Below are 27566 nucleotides of genomic sequence, written 5' to 3' on the forward strand. Positions count from 1 at the left end.
ATTGTAGCTTTAGTGATTTCTGTAGTTCATTCCAAGGGACCGTAAACCATAAGTACTCTGTACAAAAGAAAAAAAAAAACGGATATGTAGCCTGGCAGCCTGCCTGTAATACCCTTACATATAAAAATATAAAGGTGAGTAAGCCGGCGATTTGACAGAGAAGGCAAATTTACTTTGGAGTAAACTGTACAATGATGCGTGAGAGGTCTGCGATTTGAAATAAACCTTAAAGCTCCATGAAACACAGCATCCAACATCTGAAGACACTTTGATGGGACATTCATATACAACAGATCACCATAATCAATAATAGAGAGAAATGTGGCATCAAATGAAAGCAAACTCTACCCAAAATATTAACATGTACATTTCATGGTCTTTGGTAGACACCCTTATCTAGAGCGACATACAAAAAGCTTTAAAGTCTCTATCAACGAGTACGCTGAGTGATTGACTAGGTCACAGAGTAAGGACACCATAAGTCTAAAACTCAGGAAGAAGTAGGTCTTTACCCATCGTTTGAAGACAAGACAGTGACGCAGATGTTCTGATATCTAGGTGAAGTTTATTCCACCACAGAGGTGCACCCATCTCTCACCTTGTACCCTGCAAGATCGCTGCTAGAAGAACAAACACTCTTTGTTTCTACTCTTCTTCCTCATATTTGGGTTTGCTCAATTCATGCCTAAGTTCATGTTACAGTGAATCTCATTAGACAGTAGAATGTTGAGAATTCATGACTAGTTCATATGAACACATTTGCCATTTAATGGCTACTTACCAAATAGAATCTTTACAAATATTGTATATATTAGATTAATAGCCATTCGTTTGTGTCCAAAAAACATTCTATTATGACATTTTGGCTCCATCGAGAATATGATCTATTTAATGTGTATTTTAATGTTTCATTTTAAAACCCTGTCCCAAGCTGTAGAGTTGATGAATTGTCTAGAACTGATATCTAGCTGCTGCTCTTTCTAAACTGTTAGTCAATTTAAATCACACTACCAACATTTAAAGCTACACCCCAAGCACTAAAATCCATGCCTATGTATTACCCCTACTATACCATAAGCCATCTTGTGGCTTTGTCCCTAATGGTAGACTTCAACACTAAATTATCAAGTTCCCACTAGAACACTGGCTAAAAACATTACACTGGCATCTAGGGTTCTTGCAAGACCATCATTTTAAGGTTCAATTGAAGTTTAAGGTCCATGCTCAAGGGCTCAGCACCTTGGTGGTCCTGGGATTTGAACTCCAACCTTCTAATCAGTAGTCCAGCACCAACTACCACTTTATTAGAGCGCCTAGCAGCAGTAAATCAATCCGAGCAGACTTGTACCAACTGTATAAGTGTTGTACAAGTGTGTCTTTAATGTTCACAACCCAGTGCTTAGTAAATCTTCCAGACGTAACGTCACGTATCGTTGCTATAGCAACGCCAACCAAACAGGTCACCTAGAAGTGACAAACTGTAAAAAGAAAAAAGAAAAAAGACGCCAAATGCACTTGGTGCTCCAACACGACAAAAAGCTATCTGTAACCATTTAAGAAAAGGTCAGTGTCTGTCTTGTCTGAGTTCTGCTCATATCCTGCTGTGGAAGAATGAATTCTTTGTCATTATGGAACTAGGATGAGGCTTGGAATGAAACCACGTTTTGGTCGCATTTACATAATTTGATTTATGTGAAATATAGAGTTATGAGGCTATTGATGATGCTGTAAAGAAGTTTTTTTTTTTTTTTTTAAAAAGAAATGTATGTAGTATCTCAGGACACTGTCCATGTGTAGTTTCATACATGTTTGTCCCACATTGGTATTGGTTTCCTTCAAATTCTCCTGATTCCTCCCACCTCACAAAAACAACCATTGTTGCCAGTATAGGCACCGGGACTACCATGAACCTGACCAGAACAAATCAGCGACTGCAGATGAATGAAATTTGTATGAAAAATTGCAAGCAATTTTTAAACAAGTTAGAATCCAATCCAACTTTAAAAGTACTTCAAGATAAGCTCAAGAGACAAACCCCTGGGATGGAATGTATTTTACATCCCAGGATGTAAAATACAAGCAAAAAGGGTTTAAAGCATTCAGTTTCAAGCATTTTAAAGGGGATGTATTAAATGTAGTTAAACTGTTCTAAAAGTTTATTGTATTGGTATGATTATAATAGATTAAAATAAAAATAAATAAATAAAGTTGACAAGTGGACAATTTTTTTTTCTTTGTTTTATTTGGAAGTGAAGTGAAATTTCCATTCGACTACAAAATGATGTTTGTGGTGTTTTCACTGGACTACACATGGCAAACTCTGAACTGTCAATCAACATCCAGAATAAAACTTTGTACAATATAAGCCACTCAGTTTTTAAAATAAAACTGTTTAAAAATCAAACGAACCAAAAAAAAAAACTTCAAAAACACAGGGGGAAAAAAAAAAATGAGAATCAAGATGAGACTCAAATGATCTGAAGAGTCGAGTCAACCACAACGAGTCAAAAACCTCTTCTTTTAAAAAGGAGGTTGAATTGCAGGTGACGCGTTCCACTTCTTAACACGCAGGACGTGCGTGTGTGTTTGTGTTCACAAACCCTCACAGTAAAAACCATCCATGGAGGGAGAAGCTAAAAAGCCATCACTGGAGGAACATGGAACAGTTAGGAGAGTCCATAACGAGTATCAGTGTTTGTTTGGGACTCATCGGATGCGCTTCTGCTGCCTTGCACGGTAGATATCGTTGACCGGTGGAGCGATGGCTCCTTTTTCCTCCTCCTCGTCTGAATCAGCGTTCGGCCTCTTCAGTGATTTGTTAGCTAGTGCGTGGTTCTCGACAGGCCCATTTCCCTCTCCGGGAACATCACTACGGTTTCCTGTGATTAACTCCACTGCAGCTTCTACAGCTAAACATACACACAGGGAATGAGTGAGAACTTTACAGCACAGAATTAATAAAAGCAAGATTAAAGCAAGATTACTCTAATGAGATATTTTAATTTAAAACAATACAACGATCCCAAGCTAATGAAACCATGTAAGGAACAGTGTATAGACTGATTCTGTTGATAATATTTAGGTACTTATAGCCAGGATACTTTAAGGGGGTTTTTACACCTGGTCACTTCATGTGTTTTCTGTGATCCGATAGCTATCTGATCGTAAAAAGACCAGGTTTGGAGACGGTTTGGATATAAATCGGATCGCTCAAACCACTTCAGGAGGTGGTCTGGGACGCATTTCAGATGAAACTGGACAGGTGTAAATGCATGTGGTTCTTCAAGCCACATACGTCAGCGCTATACTCCTCCCAAACGGAATACGTCACTCGCAGGTGACTCGCGAGTCGTGCCTGAAACAAATATGTTTCCCCACCAGCGCTGGCTCCGATCTTTCACCCAGGTGTCTCGTTGGGTCCTAAAAATGCACTGCTGCTGCCAGTGAAAATGCAGCAAACAGTAAATGCTGTTTTTTGTATGAAACCGCATACACCAAAGCGTGATACATTTCAATTACCCCGGAAATGAGGTAAAATATATTTGCATTTTGGGCGGGAGTAGAAAGATCGGATCGATATCCGATTCACCAAGACGCATTTATGTGGCCTAATGTAAATGGAACAGTTTTAACAAATCAGATAGCTATCAGATCAGAGAAAACACATGAAGTGACCAGGTGTCAAAACTATCAAAACATTCGCCATCTAACACTAAAGCTGACAATCGGCATCAAAACCAACATTCAATATTGAATACCGCAATTCATCAATCATCAACGAACATTAAACACATTCAACAGCAACACAATCCGTCTTTAATATAAATACATTACTCATAGCGCCAACAACCATCAAACACTGACATTCTCCATTTACATAATAATCACCAACTAACAACAAACACCAATCAAACGTGATCGAATATTCAACAGACAGCAAAATATCCAATAATCACTCAGCATCAAGAAGACTCTTTACCGAACACTTCAGCAACCAACAGACCAATACAGCAACCAAAACAGACTTCTAATAATATACAAGACAGATGTTGAATAAACACTCGCCATCCAAACCCAACAAACGATCAAACACCAAAACACACACCGGTAATCACCATTTTCCATAAACAAGAAGAGTCGCCAAATAACCACTTTCCATTTGCTTTTAAACATTGTCCTTTAACAGCAAACACAATCCATCACCACTGAACACCAAAATTATAACACATTCAACAAAAATATTCATTACCCAGAAACATCAATTACCAACAATATTCAACAAACACAATTCATCCCCTACAACACCAGCACGCTTCGATCAACAACATTCACCGATAAACAGCAAAATTCACCAAGAGACAACGTTCCTCTAATATCTGCTACCAAACATCAGATATTAACCAACACCAGCTAGCGACATTAGCGAGTCACAGCAAAAAAAAACAACACTCCACAGACTAGAGGGCTGCTTTGGGATTGGGCCCAACGCAATTCTCGCGGGAGCGGGCGGTTTCACCTTTGCCCCGGGCGGGAGTGGGCGGTCAGAAAATTTAGCGGGAGATCCGCGGGACCTGGTGGGATTTGGCGTGTAGCTTAATAATAAGAATGGAGTCAACACATGACGCTGAGAAGAAGATTAGTATTAATTTATCTTATTTAAATGTAATCATGTTTAATTCTGTTATTCTGGACATTAGCCTGAATTAATAATTAGTCTGATCATTTGTATACAATCAAATACAAATTTTCACAAGCTCTCAAGTAAAAATCCACGGGAGTGGGCGGGAGTGGACACAAACATCACGGGTGTGGGCGGGAGTGGAACATGCAGCTTGCGGGTGCAGGCGGTCCTGGTCAGAAATTCAGTGGGTGCGGGCGGGTGCGGGTTCATAAAAACAGTCCCCAGTCTACCACAGACCCATCAAAAATATTTCCAGAAATCCTTTATTATCTAAGGACAAACACTAATAATTGCCATCAAACATTGTTCACTCGTGAAGAACAAAAACTTCCAACAACCACTGGACGTCAACGCCGACACTCGTTACTGAACACGACACTTAAAATTCAAAGATCATTAAATAATATCCGTCAAAAACTACTTTTTGTTTTCTTTTTTTTTTCCCAGCTGCAACCTTCAAACGCCACAACGTTAATGTAGCCTCATAATGAACTAAATAAATCAGTGAACGTTCTAGAAAACGGCATTCAGGTACATCTCAAACGCCTGGTTTTGTTTCTTGGAAAATATTTCAATCAGTAGAAATGTACATTACGGTGTACGTACTCTCAGGCAGATTGCATCTTCTGAACGACTCGATCAGCTCATCCACCTGGACGAATGGACCCTGTGAGAGGAAGAAAAGTTTTAATGACACTAAAAATCAGATGATGCTCGTGATAACGACGAGTCTTACGGATTTAACTCCTACATATCGGTTTAGGGACGGCTTGATGATTAGCTGATTCGTTCCACCAGAACTGGGACTACTTAATACTTACCTTTGCTTAAAACTAACATTGTTACTTAAGATTATAGTGAACACAATGTTCCCTATTCACCAAAGGTGTGTTCACAAGAATACACAAACTCCGGGAGTTTCCTTATTCGTCAGTGTGGGGAAAAAACTAACTTATGGTCAATGTGAACTTGAGAGTAACATCAAAATATTATAGAAACGCTGAGCTTGCAGTGTTTCTATAATAAATAACATACATACAAGGCTTTAGTAAAAAAATAGATTATAGAGAGGTTTTTAACTGTAAAATAGCAACAGTGCAGATAGAGACGCAGAGGGTTTCAGGAGACACATCGTGTAAACATGATCCGGACACACAGATGGGGATCTTTATCACTCTGCTGGCCCTTTAATTGATTATAAGGTTTTGTTTTTTTTTACATCATTTCACATTTAACCTTTTACTCATCCGATCGGATTCATTCACTGTTTTGTTCATGTGAAAGTGTGTTTTTTTCGGGCTGGAAATTTGGCAGACATATTTATAAAAGAAGCTTTCATTTGTAAGTTAAAAATGAATGAATGAATGAATAAATAAATAAATAAAACTCAAGCTATGAAGATGATTTAAAAAACGACATTAAAAGAGAAAAAGAAATGGAAAAACAGACAGTTTAAACAAAGGAGTGCAAAAGAAAGGTACTCGACCGTCCTCTCTTATCATTGTTCCCTCTATGTAAGTTTTATTATTTTATATTTTGCACTGAAATATTAAGGCTGAATTTTACACCTGTGTCAATCACGGCATGTTTATTGTATGTAAATGAGATATATAAGACATCGGGGTGTGCTGTGTGTGTGTGTGTGTATGACGTGTCATCACGTATATATCTGGGCCATGAAACTGACCGGCATCTTTGTGTTTGCTCAGATCTGCACTCTTTCAACACAATGTTAAAGAATAAAGGCTAATGATTGTAACGTTTACTGATTGTGGCACCAGCTGGTGATGATACTCACTGTGAAGCAGTTTGGAGGAGGCAGCAGCTTCATGAGGATCACAGCACCAGGGGGGACAGGAAACACTCCTCCTGGAACCGGGTGCAGGCCAGGGGCTGTCTCACACACACACACATACACACACACACGTACACAACACACACGTACACAAACACACGTGCACACAAACACACGCGCACACACACACACGCACGTACACACAAAGCACACAAACGCACACACGTACACAAACACGCACACACACACGCACGTACACACAAAGCACACAAACGCACACACGCACGTACACACAAAGCACACAAACACACGCGCGCACACACACACAGAGCCATTATAAAAGTGCACAGGATAAAGACATCAACACGACAATGGTTTTGTTTCTTAAAACGAGGTCCGTTTAGTGTTAGTAATGATTTGTTTCATAGGTGCAGAGTAAAAGCAAAGAAAACATTTAAAAAGTTCATTTCGATTCTTACGGGCAAGATGTCGAGGCTGAAATGGGATCATCTGGTTGGTGTCTGGTTTGGGATACTCCGGTTTGCGGTCTCCATCATCCTTCATGGTCGGGGCAGAAGGGGCAACAACAGCCTCTTGGATCATTGAGGCGTATTTGGCTCGGGATACGTCCTGATAAACAAAAGGAGGTCAATTCAAATACATTATCTACTGTGTAGATAATTATCTACATGTATGTTTATTATACTGCGCTGCACTTGTCAATCTAACGCTAATAGTTTGTACACCGCCGTGTTGTCTGTCTTGTTCTTTTGGGTAATTTTGTTTACAGAGACTCTGTATTATCTTATATATACAACTGTTAGATATTATTACACTCTATATTAGGCTTGTGCAATATTGAGTTTTCTCTGCTCATGATAAACCTATTTAAAATAATCCCAATTAATGATCACAAATAATTATGTAAATAAAATAAGGATGGTGGAATTTTACAGCCAGTGACAACCATGTAAACTTAGATTGATGGAGATGCAAGTGTTTATGCTGTAATGAGCAGTAAACATGTAGAAATCTGGAGTGAAAAGCACAAATCACTTTCCAGTTATCACCACCACTGATAATTCACTTCAAGTCTCGATTTTAGCCGATCTTGCGACATGACTGGATATCGAGGCAGTGTAATATCATCCAGGTTTAAATCATTTTACTGCACAAGCCTAGTGTTTATACACAATCTGGACTGGATGAGAATTGAAAGTGATTCAGACTCGACTTGTGCGGTGAAACATTAAAAGTTTACATCATATACGTTGTACAGGTTACAAAGTGTGGCAGCTGAAACATGGTGAAAGGAAAGCAAATCTAATCGCACCTTGTAGCCAAGAGCTTTGAGCTCGCTGGTGGAGCAGGGGTACAGATCCATGAACTTGTACCTGTCCACCAACAGAGCCGTCTCCTTGCCCTCGTATTCCTCCTTAAAAGCCAGGAAGCGCCTGCGCTCCACCTTCAGGATACTGGCCAGGTCTCCAATGTTGCTCTCGAATGACAGAAAGCGTGCCCAGATCTCCCTGTGCATCACACAAGATACACAAAATGCACATAAATTGGGCTTGTATTTGATGGGAGGTATTGGGATTCCATGATTGTGGTGCTAGTTAGGTCTCGCACTTCTGGATAATTAGACTTGACTTTATTAATGATCAACATCTAATCTAAGAGAACACGCCATGCATGTTCTGTCGACAACGGCTGCATATTTAACCCTGTTGCTACATTATTTTCAGGTGTTTAACTACTAATAATGTATGTAAATATCAAGCAGGCATTTTCTTATTTTAAGATGTCTACATTTTGCAAAAAAAAAAAAAAAAAAAGGTTACATATTAAAGATTAAAATTGTTCCAAACTAATGACCATATCCATGCAAGTTCAATTTTTTTTCTTTTAACAGAGCACAAAAGCCAACTTTATTCCAAATGTATTCAAATACTAAAAGAACATGAATCAAATACGACTGAAAAACAATATAGTAACAAGGCTGAGACAAAATGATGAGACAACTAAATTTGGAAATTAGATTTACAAAACAAGCCAAAAATAATCGATTCATTTAGTGTTTAGTATTTTTGTTTACTTTTTCAATTAAAGTGTAAATCCCAGAGTGTAAATGTTTTTTTCTCCTTACGTGTATGTTGTTCTGAATGTAATTTACCTTTATTTAAATAGGCTATAAATTTAGGATGCATCATATAAGCATTTACTCCTTTCATGTCATACACAACGCAAAAAACAACAAAAAAGTAGCTCGCTAACCCTGATTTTTCAGGAGAAAGACTTCCAGATGTGAGAACCCTCTCGAACAGCACTCTTGTGTTGTTGTCCTCTGTGAAGACAAAGAACAGAAAGAACATAAACAGAGATACTTTCAATTGAATTGCAATGCCAATAATTCCTGCTGAACTTCATACTTTTTATTTCTTTATTCTTTTTTTTAATGATGAAGCCAAAATACGCTAGCTGGCAAAGTGACCGGATTTATTTATGGCAACGCAAACGATCTCTTTATCCTCGACTCGTAAACATGTTACCGCAAATTGTGAAGGAGATACTAACAACTGTCGAATTAAAAGGACGAAATAATGCTAAATAAAATAAACGTAAAGATGGCATCAGAATGTATCTCCCAGTAAACATCAGGAACAGAACCTGACCAACAAATCATTAGCATTTTCTACTAATAAAAGCTTTTCAGTAATAAAAAAAAAAAGGAAAAGAAAAAAAGAGGAACTTTGGGCCAGCATTTATAACCCTGCCCACTAAGGATTTATAACTGCAGACAGGACAAATATTAACAACAAACGTTTGTTCGGCAGCCGATCTGAGGAAAGAGCGAGGAAGGAGGATTGGGTATATAAAGAAAAATGGACATGATGAAAAGATGGAAAATAAGCAGATCTTACCATTGAGGTGAGAGAGGTAATCGATGTACGCCAGTATATACTCAGGGATGTCTCCGTATTTCTTTAGACCAAGCTCGAAGATCTTAAATGCCACCGATTTGTCCTGATGAAGAGAAAAAGAAACATGAGTGAGATCTAATCAGTCAAAACACAATGGAATAGAGCTACTTTGGAGGTAAATGTTTAGTCAGTGTGTTTTTCATTTTTGTTTAATTTTTTATGACATTAAAGTACCATTATTTGTCTGGCTGTAATTTAAAATCACAGGTGTAAACAAATTCGTTATTATTTGTTTAGTAGAAACGGATTCAAAGAGCATTCGACATAACAGCAGAACCACACAATACAAGCGTTCCAATAAACAGATAATAATGATGCCATTTAAGAAAGAAAAACACATCATTGATACGGTAAAGCTTTCTGTAAGATGTTTATTTAAGAGGTTTTCCACCATGGGAGAGTCTTCAGAAATGATTGGTTTGTGGGTTTAATATCACCAATTAATGTATCAATATTTGCGTGGGAAAATAATTGTTTTTTGGAAAAATATTGCCCCTACAGAAATACTTGTGAAAAAGTACAAATCCTTAAATCCCTAAGCGTCTACTGTCTTTTGAGCCGTTAAAGGTGGGGTGCACGATGTTTGAGAAATGTTTCAGAAAACAAAACAAACGTGTAGCCAATGAGCAGAAAGGGGCGTGTCTTGTCAATATGCAGTGGGGAGAGTGTTCAGTGCGCATGTGTGACATTAGCCGAAAGCGATTGAAACATTGACATGGCGAACAAAAACGAAAAAGGCTTATGATAAGGCAAGTAGCGCTGGAGAGAACTGAACGTCTTCCGAGTGAAACATTTGTATTACAATAGTATTACTCATTAAGGTCATTTATTGATAAAAATATCCCCTCGTATGTATGTGTGATTCGGAGCTACCAAAACAGGGGTGACACCCATTTGGGTTAGGGGCGTGTTTGTTTTGGTGATTTGTCAAATGTCAACATTGGCTTTCAAACATCGCGCACCGCACCTTTAAGCTCCACTGTGAAGCGTGACATGACAAAGAACATGTAGTTAAGAAATTAGGTGGAAAATCCATTAAAAAAAAAAAAGAGTTGAATAACTTTATGCTTTATTCTGTTCTCATTCTCAAATTTTGATATGAAATAATTACCTACACCCTGAGTAATCATTACTATTAAAACTATAAGCAGCCCCACCAACATATTTGGTGCGTGTTGTGTTTTTGCTCCAGCGCAAAGTATATAATGTAGTGCATATAAATATGACTATTAAGATAAATGAATAAGTGCATATCAAATACACTCAAGTGTAAAATTAAAAATGATTTAAATCGCTTCCCAAATATAAACGGCATGACTTCATATTTGTAGTGAACTACGCCCTCTACTGTTCACAAAAACCATCACTAGAGCACAATCACACATCGCCAGTCTATTACAAAGACTTTGGAATGGAAGAGGTTGGAAAATCTAGATTACTTGAGGGAGAAAATCACATAACATGCGTTATAGGTTAAGGGTCTTGTTTAGGGACCCAGCAGAGGCACATTGGTGGACCTGGGATTCGTACTCATGACCTTCCAATCAGTACTCCAACTCCTTGAACACTAGGCTACCACACATATATCCATATCTATTGTACTGTGAAATGGTGTGTCACAAGTACTAAAGTTACCACAGAGTTAATAGGATTATGTTCATACGTGATTCCAGCTACACTCTTTTTTAATATTGTACATTTTAACAAATTAAAGTTACATTTAAAAGTTGTGTAACATCACCATAAGCTGAATTTCTGCACACGTAATATTGTCTGAGCATACAATATCTACACACGCTGTTTCTGTATATTGTCTTTTGTTTATTGTCTTGTAATTTTTGACTGCACTGTCTTTTGTCCTGCACTGTCTTGTCTGTCTTGTCCTGCAATGTTTGCACCAGGTTGCACAGTTGCACTTTATGTACAGTACAGACCAAAAGTTTGGACACACCACCTTTTCAACAGGACAATGACCCCAAACACACCTCCAGGCTGTGTAAGGGCTATTTGACCATGAAGGAGAGTGATGGGGTGCTGTGCCAGATGACCCGGCCTCCACAGTCACCGGACCTGAACCCAATCGAGATGGTTTGGGGTGAGCTGGACCACAGAGTGAAGGCAAAAGGGCCAACAAGTGCTAAGCATCTCTGGGAACTCCTTCAAGACTGTTGGAAGAACATTTCAGGTGACGACCTCTTGAAGCTCATCAAGAGAATGCCAAGAGTGTGCAAAGCAGTAAGCAAAGCAAAAGGTGGCTACTTTGAAGAACCTAGAATATGACATATTTTCAGTTGTTTCACACTTTTTTGTTATGTACGTATATAATTCCACGTGTTAATTCATAGTTTTGATGCATTCAGTGTGAATCTACAATTTTCATGGTCTTGAAAATAAAGAAAACTCTTTGAATGAGAAGGTGTGTCCAAACGCTTGGTCTGTACTGTATCTAGGACTAATTTACTAAGTCCTTAGCTCTGTGTTTGTTCTATGTAGCACACGGTCCTGGAGAAACCTCGTCTCATTTCACTGTGTACTGCAACAGCTATATATGGTTGAAATGACAATAAAAGCTTCTTGACTTGACTTGCTATCGCTCAGTAGAGCAGTTCTAAACAATAGTTTGAATAGATGCAGCTTGTAATGCAACTCAGATATCTTCGGTCCTAAAGGCTTTCTTGATGTGGGAAATATCTGTATTAGATATATTGGCACCTACCCTACAAATCCCCATGAATGAACTGTATTACAAAAACATTACACTACAAAATAATCCTAGCACTATTGGGGTATATTATTAATCAACGTCTGACCAAAATATGGTATAAACGTTCTTGTTACTTAAAGAAAACCCCAGGAGGCATCACCTTGCTGCAGTAGTACTCCATGAGCGCGGCCGTGACGTAAACGTGATGCCGTGTCCTGACGTCCTCTCTGGCTTTCTTAAAGATGGAGCGACCAGACTTGATTCCCTCTGCTCTTCTGGCAAACTTCATATACTGGATGTAAACCTTGAGGATCAGCGGCACAAAACAATCATTTCAGCAATGTAAAACAACTCGGACGTTAAGTGCGTTGATAATGAAATGAAACTCACCAAGGTCGGGTCGATGTCCTCTATAGCCAGGAGGCGGTTGTATATGCTGTGCACTTTTTCATATTTCATTCGACTCTGTGGAGAACAGGTCACAGAGACAGAGTTGTTATAATTTAAGAAAGCTTAAGATAATCTCAGGGGTTTAATGGTGCGATCAGAGCTGAAGGTCTCACCTCCTCATAATCGGCAAAAGAAAAATACAGCAGCATGTTTTTCTTCAGTAGAGTTGAAATGGCGCGTTCGTAAATGTTAGCAGCCTCGTCGCTGAACAGCTTAGCGTTGTTCATGTCCTAAAGATGCAAAGATAAAAAGCAAAAAAAAATTCAATATATACGTGAATAAATGATCTAGAATACTGAACCATTTCACTCCAAGCGCTGTTCAGTTCTCAGATCTAATGGGTCAGAATGTGTTACTAATTATCTATAAAAGCTGGACTGACACTAGTGGCTTCAACTTCAGGGCCTTGACGGATGGCAGATGCTCCATGTAATCTAAGCCTCATAAACTTCCTAATCAATTTTTATTAAACGACAAAAAGTATGCAGTAAAAGGAACTTATCCTGCACACGTTTTACAATAATTACTTGTTACATTAGTTACATTAAAAGTAAGTAAACAGTTATAAGTACTACATGACAGTCATTAATTATTCAAAATGAATAATTGCCATGGAATAAGAGGAACAGAACATTTCTGGACGCACCGTTATTGGTAATGAATCAAGCATCCCATCCCTCGTTCACTGATTATTTTCCTATGACATCATATTTTATTCCTAACTCATATACTAATACAGATTTTGGTGAGAATATCACAAAAAAAAACTTCATATAACCTTTTTTTTTTTTTTTTTAGCATTATGGTCTAATTGCTTTCGTAGAGCTGTAGTGTCTTAACAGTCTTAGACACGCTAACACCAACATGTATTATGAACTAATGATGATGATGATGATGATGAGTGTCTGTGAAAGAAAAAAAGAAAAAACAACACAAACCCCTTTTTCTGCCAGCAGCTTGCTGGACTGTTCCAGATACTGCGCAGCTTCATACCAGACGTCAGGATGATGGCCGAGCACTAAAAGGCACTGCTCGTAGGCAAACATCACTGTAGGAACAATCACAGATGCACTTTATTTAGTCAGCCAGCACAGCTTGGCTGCCTGAGACTGTTATGTCGAAATAAATAACAACAATGGCAGCTCAGATGAGCAGCAAATTAGGTTCGATCGGGGTTTAACACTATCTGAAAATCTGAAATTTGTTCCTTTTCTTTTCTCCCCAAATGGTGACCTTTCAATTCCCTAAAAGAGCTATTTTGCATATAGTAGCTCACACGAAACGAAGCTGAGAAACAAAGTTGAACTTTATGTAAATATGGAGCAATATGGTGCAGCGACTGCCAGGGATAGTGAAGACGGTAGAGAGCAGTGTGATGTGTCTCCTGTTGGATGGTCTAGTGCAGAAAAGATGGAATAGATGTCATATCTTTATGGTATGTCTCGGACTTCATACAAAACCACAAAAAGGTAAATACAAATAAAGAAAGAAAGAACGAAAACAAACAACTGGTGTGTGGATATCCGACGTCGTGGCCTATCCAAGTGAGTTGATTAGTGCACTTAAGCTGAAATGATGTTGTTCTTTCAGCTGCTCTGTGTTCAGGCTTGCAGCAGCAGATCATGTGGTCCGGATATTTGATTTGATGCAGGTTTTACACCAGATGCGCTTCCTGAGGCAATGACCTCCCATTTTATCCAGGTCTTAGGATTAGCTCCGTGCCCGGGACTTAAACCCGAGACAACGCGATGAGAATGCAGGATCCTGACACTGGACTACCAGTGCTTAGCTTTTAATTATTTATTGTCAACCAAGTGTGACATGACACGAGTCTGAGTAGTACTTCATTTACTCCAACATTCTAGCGCTTGTAATTATCCTTGTAGACTGCAGTAACAAACACTCTCTGCTCCTACTTCATCCCATATAACTGATTCATATATATATATATATATATATATATATATATATATATATATATATATATATATATATATATATATATAAAATCTACTCTCACCAATTACCTTCATGTCCTCATTTAACGCATCCATATATCTCCTCTTTGTCCTTCCTCTTGACCTCTTACCTAGCAGCTCCATCTCCAACATCCTTCTACCAATATAACCATCTCCCTCCTCTGTCCATGTCCAAACCATCTCAATCTTGCCTCTCTGACCTTGTCATCAAAACAGCCAACCTGAGCTGTCCCTCTGATGTGCTCCATCCTAATCCTGTCCATCCTCGTCACTCCTAAAGAGAACCTCGACATCCTCGTCACTCCTAAAGAGAACCTCGACATCCTTGTCACTCCTAAAGAGAACCTCAACATCCTCATCACTCCTAAAGAGAACCTCGACATCCTCGTCACTCCTAAAGAGAACCTCAACATCCTTGTCACTCCTAAAGAGAACCTCAACATCCTCATCACTCCTAAAGAGAACCTCAACATCTTCATCACTCCTAAAGAGAACCTCAACATCTTCATCACTCCTAAAGAGAACCTCAACATCCTCATCTCTGCCTAATGTCTTCTCCTCGCATGACCAGACACACACACACACACAGATGAATTTATGTATAAATGATGTTTCAGTTTAACAGCAGGAATACTGAGTAAGCTAGCAAGCTACCTGCACCTTCTGACACACGCTGCATCACAGGAAAGTGTAACACACATGGAGGAAAGCGATATCTGCCCTCTTCCATGCATGTGAGTTTACAGAAGCCAGTGATTGCCCAGCATCACTCTGATGGACAGCAGAGCGAGATAGTAGGCCACCCAGGGAGCAGCAACAGATGACGGTGGCATCGTCTGGATTCAAACTTGCAATCCCATGACCGTCTCTCATTTGCGTGTCCGTACAAAACAGTAGGTCAGCGTTTTGCATTGTGCCAAAGTCACGTGTAATAACTCGCCAAAAAAAGACAGTCTTCTGTCTTCGGAACCTTCAGGTTGGATTTACCTGCATCAGCATTTCCCGGTCCTGCTGTATATATTTGCACTTTTTCTGCCCTGACAATCCTAACTTTTAAGGTTAAAACGAGCATGTCGGAGAGTACAGATAGAAGCTGGGATTGTATTTAACAGTCACCTCTTTTAGTGATTAGTGTTTGGTCTTCTGTACGTAGCGGGTTGCTCTTCTCCCACTGGATGTACTTCTTCCACATCTCCACCTGCTGGGCTTCTTGTGGAGAGTTTTGTGGGGGCACAGAGGGGGCGTTTCGGTCCAAACCTTTCATCACCGTTTCGTATTCCTAAAAGAACGTTCGAACGGTCAGATCGGTCATAAGCGGACTTCTTTAAAACGTAAAAAAGATGACATAAAAGCTGCTGGGTGTGAACGCTACACATGCATAGTCACACAGAATAAAGCAGTAAACCTGGGATTAGAGCCAAAGCACCTACCTTGGCGACCCTCCGAGCGTTCATGTAATCTCTGCTCCGATCTTCAATCATCTTTTTGGCTAAGTGGATATTAATTCCCTTTAAAATGGAAATGAGGGTTACTGTGTAGCACGTAGTTATACTTATACATGTAAGCAAAAAGTCACACAAACATACAGGAAAAAAAACTAAATTCTACTCGTACTGTATATGCAAAGAAACTGGCCGGTCTTGAAGGAAAATCTATTAGCTCAATGATGAAACTATTAAGAGTTGAACGATGAATAATAACCCAAGGCCGAGTGAATCAACGAACAAAAAAAAACACAGTTCAGATTTTCTATTATTTCATCTGTTCCGCTTATACTGCACAGTATCACAGGGAGTCTGAGTCAGGACACAAGGCAGTGGACCCCCTGAATGGTGTTAAATCACACCATTACACACTTACAGACAATTTAGAGCTTCCGATCAGCCTTTGGACTACCGGAAGAAACCAGAGTTCCTGGAGTGAACCCTCAAAGCTCAGGAAGAACATGCAAACTTCTGAATGCGCTGTACTCATCTCACCTCCTCGTATTTGCTGTAATCCCTCCAAAGCTGTTCAATGTTGATCATGGGATTGACGCAGCCTCTCTGATAGACCCGCCTCACAGCCGTGATGCGCTGGTTCTCTGCGTACGAACCCACCGCCTCGCTGCGGTACAGAGGGAGATTTCAAACCTCAGATTTCAAGCATGCGTCAACAAAAATATAAACAAATCTTCAGACATGTCGCGTACTCACACTCCTTTGAGAAAGTTGATATAGTCCACCCAAATCTGCAGGGAAAGCAGAACGTATGACGTTAGTATGACTTTAATGCTGCATTTAATGAAAAGTCATTAAATACAGAAATAAAAAAGACTCTCACCTGGTATGACATGATCTCCATTCCTATTTTGTCCAGAGCGAAATCGTACGCCTGTGCCATCTTTTCCCTAATAATGCAGACAGCGATTAGGATCCATAAACTGTTGACACTTTTTTCCTCTTTCTTCTACTACAGACCGTCAGTAAGCTTTAAAACAACGTATCTTTGTCTTTGCTGATTTGAGCACATGAACTCTTTTTTTCTTTCTTTTTGCTTTAGCATATCCGCACGTACGGCACGGAAAAATCACATACTTGTAGCTGGGCAGCTTTCCTTTCGTTTCCCGGACGTATGACAGGTAGCATTTCCACAGGTCGATGTGCAGAACCTTCATGAGGCAGCGCTGAAACAACTGAGCAAGAAAAGGACATACTGTAACGTCACTTTTACCATGCATTAGTTAGGCTTTTTTTTTTTTTACTTTTACTGAAGAACACAATGTGTAGGTTCTTTGTAAATGCCATGAATCGACACTTCGTGGATGAACCTTCACTTTCTCCCTCTAGACCTTCCAGCCTCCAGTCTTTCTTTTGTAAAGTGTCATTTGTTCCAGACTACAGTGACATCCTTTCCCGTGTCTGTAATTGTGATTATTCTGTGCAATCAAATAAATTCTCTTTGGAACAGCAAATTCGTCTTAGCACGACGTTGTTTTCTCCGTAACGCCACACAAAGCTCGGAGAGGATAGTGAGCGGACCGAGGTTTACGGCCTGCGTTAGGTCGGTGATAACCGGAACTAACTTCTCATAAATGTTCCTTAAACATAAAAATAAAAGTATGCTGTTTTTGATCAGGAATAAATAAAAGATTTTAAAATCACTGGTAAATCCCTGCGATATACTGTAAGACTTCTTATGTTGTATTTGCAGTCGCACCACGTAGGTGTTTTTAATTCCTTACTGATTTCCAATGAAAGCTAAAGCAGGATACAGTAAAATGATGCTGCTTTTTAAAAAGGTGGTAAATTGTGAGTGTGGTGTGTTGGAGACATCCTGGTGAGCTGTCAGTGATAAAGCATTTAAGTCACATTAGCAAACTTGAGTCAAAATCGCCTCAAAAAAAATGGAGCAACTCTTATCCTCATATAAAGGAATAGGTTCCTGGTGAACCCCATTACCTGATTGTCCTTTCCCCTAACACACTGGTATTTAAAAAAAAAAAAAAAAAAAAAAAACCACAAGGTGTTTCTTAGTTAATATAAGTGGTAGAGTAGGGAAAAAACTTTACAGATTTGATTAACAAAAAAGAGATGTATATACACTGAGGGTTAATGGCCTGGGGCGCCATCAGTTCCATCATCACTACACAACTGACGATGACCCACAAACGAGTAACCCGATATCTTCAGGTTTAACCCCGACACCTTGACAGGACACTTTACAGTTTATGCATTTGAATCCTAAACTCACTGCAGCTTTGTTACGGCTAGAGAGGAATGAAAGCTTACCTTTTCAACCTTGTCATAGTTTTTAGCCTTGATCTGTGGACAGATTTTAAAGCTGGCGTTATTAAAGCACGATTCTGCTCGAAGGGAATAGTATGAAAATGGTCAGAGCTTCATCACACACACTTTAAGATCAACAATGTGAAATTCTTACAAAACCTCAGTAATAACGCAACACAACGTCTGCATCTGTTTTTGCCATTATTTTCCCCAGATTGTTTTGCAGTCAGATGTTTGGATTTTGAGTCACGTGACGCTTTTAAAAAAAAAATAAAAATTAGGGCAAAACAAACGGAGTGGTGCTTTGGGATGTGCGTAAACCTTTTGGATATTTCGCATGTCTATTATTATCTTAAAGATTATAAAAATGTAATCGAACAAGGCCTTATGTGAATTCATGTGGGTATAAAAACACCTTGCCAAGAGCACTGGCTTGTTTATAGAGGTAACACAAGTTGTGTTGCTATCTGCTATGTGAAACCCTGGGGATTCAAACAGTGTAATTTGGCAAAATGTTTCAGCTTTTCAGTCCCCCACAAGAGTGTCCAGAGTACAACGCCTCCTTAAACACACATCCAGAGTATTTACAGACATACATTCAAATACAGAACAGGAGACACAAGCAAAGAGACTTATTGAGCATTATAAAATTATCAGGATGCAATTTTGCCAGTGTACAAGTCATTTTATTTGACACTGACGTTTCTTTAGTGTGAGAAAAACATTAAGAAAAGGTTCCTGAAGTTCCGTAGTGGCCTAACGTCGCATCTCGTGTTCGTGACACTACTCTGAAAAGGATTCACCGTCACAAGACTGAAACTTAACACGATCCGTACCAAATTAGCAAGAAGCTCAAGTCACACGGTCACACGTGTCCAGCATAAGACGTCAAGACAGTGACAACGAAATGCGAATGTTACACACACAAAATCACTTGCTAAATTTATTCTCATACAAATACTGTACAGTTCAATAAGAATATCATCATTAAGTGTTTATACAATGAGGCATCAAAGAGAAATAAGCTACTATAGCAGAAAGCTGGTGTGTGAATGAATGAGGAACGGCTCATGGGAAAATGTCTGGATAAAAGACAACATATACTATAGACTATATAATACATCATATATACATATGAGGCGAGATTCTGAAGACTGAAAAGGAATAAAGGCTTGGACATGGTTTTAGTGAACAATCTGCAGTTTACCTTCCACAGTATTTTCATTCTAATGGAGATGTTAGATTTAACAAATGTGCTCGAAGACTTTCACTGTTAAAGGTCTCATGGTACGGATAGGGAAACTTACAGATCTTCAAAAAAAAAGCTCCTTAAAGCTGCTTTTACTTTCAATTAAAAAAAGGAAAGAATACACGAGACCTGAGGTGAAATCTAAGCTCTTCGTACGTGCGCGCACACACACACACACACACACACACACACACTCGTATGCAAAGCCAGTCTGTCACAGACACAATTACAGCCCAATAATTCAACAAATTTCTGGTTTATCAGTCAGTTTTATTACAGAGAAGAAAAAAGTTCGGATGCCAAACATGCATAAGACTGATAAAGATCAGCAGACAGCCTTAAAGATTAAAAATATATGCTAAAAAAAAAATCTGTTTCACACCATAACGTGCAGATTTCAGACACATTTTTAGCAAATTCTAATAAAAATGTGTGTGTAAAAGTGTAAAAGACATTATGATTATGAAATGTACTCTGTTTGCTTTAAGGAATGGAAAACTTGAGAAAAGGAGTTGAAAGGTCATTAAAAGTAAGACTTTTAAGATAAAAAATAGTTTTACGACATTTAATATAATGTCCTAATATATACGAGTTGTTGAGGACTGAACGACGAATGATCATCACAGTTAGTAAACGAGAGAGATATTTGGGACACATTTCTATATGCAAAAATTAATTTTTTTTTTTTTAAAGTACAAAATAAAAAGTTTAAAAAGAAAAAGAAAAAAGTACAAAAAAAATTCACTCTATAAAAAAAAAAAAACTCTATAAAGCCAGCCCAGGTGTAATATTTATATTTATTTCCAATTGTTGGTGATAAATCAGACAGGAATTATACATATGCAATAATGCAGTGATATTTGTATTATTTTATAGATATTAAAAATGTAATATAAAGCTGAACTGAGTTAAGTGACTAAGTGTTACTCGATAACACTAACACTTGAGGTCCCTTAACTCACAGTCCCTATGAATAGTCTACGTAAACATTAAACATGTAGCAGGATCTCTTTTGTATAAAACTTTATGCTTTTATCAGTCAGAGTTAATGCTAATAAACACCTGACAAGACTAAAACTAGTAAAACACTAAAACACTACTACAGCGTTTAAATGTATCGTTTACACATGATTTTGTTTTAGAAAACTGAGCATATATATATATATATATATATTAAAATGACTTTTCAGCTAATATGTTTCAGATTCTAAGTAATCCAAGCCACTCGACCGAACTCGAAGCCTGGAGTCACGACTACACCTCGGTTCCCGACTCAGTTTAAACTGTGCAGGGCAGCAGGTTCCTGGATCTGGAGCTGAAACCTGTCGGCTTAAACTACAGAGTCTCAGCTACTCAGTAAAAGCAGTGTGAGTGTATGAAATCTGGATAAAATACACTATAAGGCTAAAGGTTTGTAGAAAGCCTGAGCATCAAACCCACCCGTTACACAAGCTACTATATAGTAGAGGCTCAAAGATGTTCCATCCTGTACAGAGTTTGACCTTAACCTTGTCAACACCTCTCGGACTACTGAACTCAAAGCTCTTGTGGCTGAATGAGCACAAATTCTCACAGCCGTGCTTGAAAACAGTCCTTTCCAGAAAAGTGAAGGTTATAATAACAGGAAATGTGGGCCAAACCTGGAACATAGGCATATAATGGTCAAGATTCCACAAACCTTTGGCTGTCTAGTGAATAAGCCAATTGAAAATAAATAAATAAATAAAAATAAATAAATAAATAAAGGCCAAGAGCATTTTGATTTGTAAAAAAAAAAGAAAAAGAAAAAAAAGAAACCCCAGTGTAAATGTAAACAGTGTATGCATGTTAGTTGTGAAATACTTACCATGCTAGTTCCCCATGCCCCAACACCCCCCTCTCCTCTCCCAACAACCAACTTTCTCCCCAATTTAGTTCTGTTCCTATTTCCACCCAATCAGCCCTTCGCTATCCTATGACTGCTACCGACCAGGGAGATAAACACCATCACGTGGAGCTTGGTAACATATGTTTTCAAACTGCTGCTCATTGTCACAAGGCAGAATAACACACTCTGAGGAAAGTGTTATCTGCCCTCTTTCATGTACATGAGCTCACAGATGGGCTAGAGTTGATTGACAGGGAGCTCCCAGAGAGCACGGCCAATTTTGCTCTGTCGTCTGGATTCAAACTCATGATGTGATCTCCTGGTTGTGCCACTCGGGATCTGTTTCCCCATGTTAGTTTGCAGATCTGCTTTATTAACTCGACTGGACAAACAATTACTAATCATACTTTGTGCTTAATTGTAGTTCTGGATGTGTTGTGAATGAAAAATGAAAGTTAGGATCGTGCAAGCGTACATAAAAACAAACAAACAAATAAATAATCACCCACTCATCAGTTCAGTAGAATCATAAGCAAAACAAGGGCAGGCTTTTTTGTTTTTTAAATCTGAATGATCTGTACAGACTTTTTTTCCTGTAGCTCGTCTGCTCTTTGGCTTGTTTTCTATTCAAACATACGTTAATGCTTTTAACAATAAACTGTTGTTCAATAAATGAAGCTGACTGCACAGAAATAAACGTAGGGGGGGAAAAAAATCAATCTTGCTTTCAAAAGCTCTGTTTGGACTAAAAACATTTTTGTAAATCACTTTCGTTTATTGGTTAAAAATAAGGGGAGAAAATGGGACCTTCACAAAGTCTGTATGGGAGTAAAAAAAAAAAAAACACCCAAAGAATAGCAAAGAGTATGTGCTAAATAAATAATTAGATGATTCTATAAATAATTTAATACTTGTGCATCACATCCAGAGTATATACTATTTTCTTGTTTGCTGGTCAGAATTTAGTTTGCAGTGTTACAGCTCTATATATTGGATCAGTAAAAAAATAAATAAATAAAATAAACACACACACACACACACACAACAAAAGCGATGCATGTTGGAGTCACATTCTGTAGTTTGTTTGATTCAGGGTTAAATTACTTTCCTCAATAGAATGGACTTGAAAGCAGACAGAGCCCTGCGCTCAGACCCATGTGCGGTTGTGATGCTCTCACCTGCCGCAAGAACTGCACCGAGTGGGAGAACACACCAGGGCTCCACTCAGACCGACTAAATAGTGCGTATGTGAAAGCACCCTTAAGCATACAGTTTGAACAGAGCAAAACTAGTAGCTACAGGTTTATATAGCCAGGTAGCTTTAGGGTGAATCTAAAAAGAGAAACATGTCTTTTTTTGACTTGGAGTACAACTGAATATAAATTGTGCAATTTTTTTTGTTCTATTCCTAAACTTGAAGGTCATGTGCCTCAGGTGTACAATGTGTGGAATTGTTTGGGTTTTTTTTGTTTTGTTTTGCAATGTTGGGGAAAACTGTTGGGGAGATGAGATGTGATTCTTGCCTGAAATTAAAATTATGCTGAAAACCAACCAAAGGACAAAATACGTTAATATGCTCAGATCTATCTTGCAGTGTTCACACACAATCCACAATGACCTCAAAGAAATGACACAGGAGGCAAGAAATTGACACAACAAGTGAATAAAAGGCTAAAGCATTCTGATACTATTAAAAGAGTTTAATGCTGTTGCAGATAAAACATGCAACAATATGAACTTAACCTCAGAAAATTGAAAAGGAATGAAAAAATAATGATTACAAACTCCACCGTCCCAAAAGCCCTCTCCCCACCCCGCTACCGCTGTTTGAGGTAAAGTGTGAAAGTCACATTGTTGATCTGAATATGAAATGTCATTTCTAGCGCACACAAATAAAAAAGGAAATAGAATTGAACCTCGGCTTCAATGTATAGCTTCCAGAATCTGCCCGAACTTGGGAACTGCGTGATAAGTCTCTCATACGTCTTCCTTGCTTTATCTATAGGTTGGTTCTAGGAGAAGTAAAATGCATTTACATACATGAAAGTAAATCAATCGGCAGTTTTATTTAAGGCAGGGTTTGGTAGGCAATCCCTCCCCACCAACCCGATTTCAACTCCCCGATTAAGTCACCCCGGGTAAAAAGGAATGCAACCCTGTGTCACTAAACCTGTGCTTCTCGAATCAGTATGCTCCATGCGTCCAGGTCATATGGGTTTTCTTCCAACTTCTTCTCAGCCTTCTTCACCTTTTCTGGAATATACTCCGCAGCCTGAAACAAATGAAATTGACAGAGGAACAAGATTAATAATAAAAAAAAATTGCGAGCCTTGTGTGGGGCAAAAAACAAAAACAACAACACACAAACACAGCAGAGCTCTTTGGAGCTGGGAAACTAGAAATGTTACAGAAACAGATCAGCAAAAGTATCATATTCCATATAACACAGCAGTTTGTTCTCAGACTGAGGCAGTCGCAAGACTACAAAGATCAGCTCTTTTTGGATAGAGCACATACACTGTGCAGGTCGTACACAGCTCAAAATAGAGGAAAGGAGTGAAATATTTCAAAGCTATGAATCCCCATCCCTGGTATTGGAGAATATGGGGGTCAGGTTCTCTAAAATAAGCACTGGAAACTATCACAGCACACATACACTGGGTATTTGTGGTCTCCTGCTGTGTCATTGGTAATTTTCCCTCACGTTCCTCAGTAGCAGATAAAATGTATATCCGACTATAAGATAAGATGCATTTACACCACTTAAGTTTAAAGTGTACTTAAGTCTGATTTACACATTAGAAAGAAAAAAAATATGCAGTTTTAAGTTGCTAGGAATATTTCAGTGTTTTTCAGTAAAACAAACTGCAGATAGTCCTGAGCGGGGAACTAAAGAACAGTCAAAACACAAGCACCATAGGATTAGTCTGAGGAATCGTTAGAGCCAATCATAAGTCACTTTAAGTGTGGTATCTTTTAACTGTACAGGATTGAGTCATCGACAGCTCGAATAGAGGGGTGTGGTAGCCTAGTGGTTAAGGTGTCGGGCTACCAATCGGAAGCTTGTGAGTTCGATTCCTACGTCCACCAAGCTGACACTGCTGTGCCCCTGAGCAAGGCTCTTAACCCTCAATTGCTCAGTTGTATACAAATGAGATAAAAAATGTAAGTTGCTCTGGATAAGGGCGTCTGCTAAATGTTGGAAATGTAAATCTCATGCTCGTACTTGCCACTGAAATCACACACAGATCACATACTAGTGTTAATATTCTGTCTAAATCGTCTCACGTCGTCTGTATCGTCTCGTCTTAGTACAGTATTATTTATCTCTGTGCTTGAGAGTCACATACAGCTGTTACCTAATTCCTGGTCTGTGTCGACACACATGACTCAACCATGATTCTGATTCTGATTCAGGTATCTTTTAGAGAACAAAAGTTGGAAACAGTGCATGAAATTAAAACAGAGGAAAAGTGAATGGAATAATTAAAAAAAAAAAAAGCTGCCCGTTTTTGTCTCATACCAACGAATAGGAGTTTTGTTTGTTGTTCCTAATGTTGAAATGCTTAACATTTATCTAATAACAAATTAAAAAAAGAGAAGGAGACAAAAACTCTTGTGCTATAATCTTGTTTATTTATAGGGGCTATTTGGTAAACATTCGTGACATTGAGCCCAAACATATTAAAGTGTAAAGCACGAATGACCCAACTACGCATGCGCCAAACCAGGGTTTTATAAGCAAGGTGATATTTTATAGTATAACCTTCTGTATGAACATAAGCTAAGTGGCTTATTATATATTAGCACTTTAGCTTCCTAGCGAGTGCAGATTTAAATTTATAACCAAACGATAAAAAGTAACAGTTGTTTTTGGACGTTAAACGTCTCATTTTTAAACACAAACACGTTCCTGCTTTATCAGAGACTCAGAAGCTCCGTATAAACTGCACTAATCGCTCAGTAACACCGCACGTTATTCGGGGCTAAAATTCAGATCCAAACAAGGCCGCAAAACACCAGTTACAAAAAGGGACCGAAAATACAAGAAACGCGGTTTATTACCTGATCTGGGGCGACTTCTGCAGACATGATCCGATTACAGAGAAATATCTAAAGCTCCAAACACATAGAAACGCATTTAAACCATAAAACAAGGCTCTATTTCAGCATGGCCTGCCTGTGTCTTTATGCAGCTCATAAAATGGCGAGTGTAGCTGCCTACATCCGGTCACACCGGAAGTGTATCTAAAAAGCTGGCTGTTTCGCCAGCTGTAAATTATACAGTATATTATTATTACAATAATAATAATTATTATTTATTATGATCGTTATTATTATTATTATTGTTGTTGTTGTGATTAAGATCAGATAAGATATACCTTTATTCGTCCCACAATGGGGAAATTTCACTGTTACAGCAACCAAGAGTACTAAAATGCAAATATATAAAAAAGAGCCATAATATAACACACAGTATGTACAAAACAAAATGGTATAAAACTTGTATATTGCACACAGGTAATATTGCACGTTTTTCAAAATTTCTGTTATTGCACATGTTTAAAATACTTTGTTGTTATTATTAAAGGTAAACAGTAATAACAGTGTGTATTATGGTGACTGATTCACTGGGAGTAGCTTTGATTGTAAAGTCTAATAGCAGCAGAGAGAAAGGGCTGTCTGTATTCGCTCCTTCAGACACTTAGGATGTAACAGTCTGTCACTGAAGGAGCTGCTCAGAGATGAAACTTCGTACAGGGGGTGAGAGTCGTTCTCCAGCAATGATGGTACTTTTGCTACCATCCTCCTTTCTTACAGTGTCCAGAGGAATCCCCAGGACTGAGCTGGCCTTCCTGATCGGCTTGTCCAGTCTCTTCCTTTCTGCAGTAGAGATGCTGCTACACCAGCATACCACACCATAGAATATGGCCGAGGACACCACAGAGTCAAAAAAGGTCTTCAGTAGCTCACCCTGCACTCCAAAAGACCTTAGTCTGCTCAGCAAAAAGAGTCTGCTCTGTCCTTTCTTATAGATTGCCACAGTAGTCCAGTCTGTCCAGTCCAGTTTGCTGTTCAGATGAACACCCAGGTATTTGTAAGAGTCCATTCTCACAATGTCCTTTCCCTGAATGTTCACTGGTGGTAATGAAGTTTGTTTGTGCCAGATGATAGTGCTTGGATGTTGCTATTATTATTATTATTATTATTATTATTATTATTATTATTATTATTATTATTATTTACACGGTAAAAAGTGACAGTACTTAAATCTTGCACGCGCTTTGACACGAGCCCGTTTTAAACTGTCCAATTAGAAAGCCGTTTCTAGGCGCGTTAAATCAACCAATCAGTGATACGCAAACGGCGTCTGTCAGCGGTTTATGTTTATTATATATAAATTATATTGAATCACTGACAATAAAGTCTACATGTTAGTTAGACAAGTTTATCTTGTTAAATATCCCCACTGTACACATTCCCAGGTACATTTTAAAGTATTTGACATTTTTTTAACGTTAAATTTCAGGTTGTTTGGTTGCAGTTTTGTCTGATTTGAAGAACTTGATGTTTGCTGTGGTGCCATATAGGATAAAAAATAATAATTTCCCTAAAAATGTTATATAAAAAGTAAAACTCTTAAATGAATATTAAAGTGAACTTAAATAGGAATAAATATAAATATTCCTGATCTTTCTTTTGGGTATTTGTGTAACTAATTTATACTTAATTATTTAAAGTTTGGCTCCTACAGTACGCATTGTATGTTTTATCCATCTTAATAAACGTTATTTTTACTATTCCGTTTATTAATGTATAATAAGTTGTATACATTAATTAAAGTATAACATTGTAAATATATATATATATATATATAAATGCAAAAAGCATTTCACTGCATGTCGTACTCTGTATGTATGTGTATGTGACAAGATATATATATATATATATATATATATATATATATAAATAATAAATACATTTATTTATTTATGTTTTATTTTATTAAATATTATTAAAATTTATATACATGTATATATATTGTTTGTTGTTGTTTTTTTGTTTATCGTCAATGTAAAATATTTTATTCAG

General features: G+C 38.2%; 1 protein-coding gene across 1 annotated transcript; it reads right to left on the reverse strand.

The window, feature by feature from the left end:
• Positions 1-2235: 2235 nt before the first annotated feature.
• Positions 2236-25714, reverse strand: cstf3 (cleavage stimulation factor, 3' pre-RNA, subunit 3). Its single transcript, XM_027142339.2, has 21 exons — positions 25539-25714; positions 23644-23745; positions 23390-23485; positions 18361-18393; positions 17167-17264; positions 16913-16979; positions 16786-16820; positions 16570-16696; positions 16021-16098; positions 15707-15869; positions 13550-13659; positions 12725-12841; positions 12552-12626; positions 12322-12465; positions 9398-9500; positions 8751-8820; positions 7810-8005; positions 6956-7106; positions 6480-6574; positions 5288-5348; positions 2236-2909 (listed from the first exon to the last, which is right to left on the reverse strand). The coding sequence occupies exons 1-21, from the start codon at positions 25563-25565 to the stop codon at positions 2707-2709; spliced, it is 2151 nt and encodes a 716-aa protein (XP_026998140.1). The 5' UTR covers positions 25566-25714; the 3' UTR covers positions 2236-2706.
• Between the last annotated feature and the right edge of the window lie 1852 nt (positions 25715-27566).

This window comes from Tachysurus fulvidraco, chromosome 13 (genome assembly GCF_022655615.1).
Source record: "Tachysurus fulvidraco isolate hzauxx_2018 chromosome 13, HZAU_PFXX_2.0, whole genome shotgun sequence".
Classification (NCBI taxonomy): Eukaryota; Metazoa; Chordata; class Actinopteri; order Siluriformes; family Bagridae; genus Tachysurus; species Tachysurus fulvidraco.

What these genes read in the sequence shown, in the direction of transcription:
- cstf3 (XM_027142339.2), bottom strand. Translation starts at nt 25,565, where the DNA reads ATGTCTGCAGAAGTCGCCCCAGATCAG. An exon ending in CAGAAGTCGCCCCAGATCAG is followed by an intron (nt 23,746 to 25,538) that starts GTAATAAACCGC and finishes CATTTGTTTCAG; the next exon opens with GCTGCGGAGTATATTCCAGA. An exon ending in GGAAAGCTGCCCAGCTACAA is followed by an intron (nt 16,980 to 17,166) that starts GTATGTGATTTT and finishes CTGCATTATTAG; the next exon opens with GGAAAAGATGGCACAGGCGT.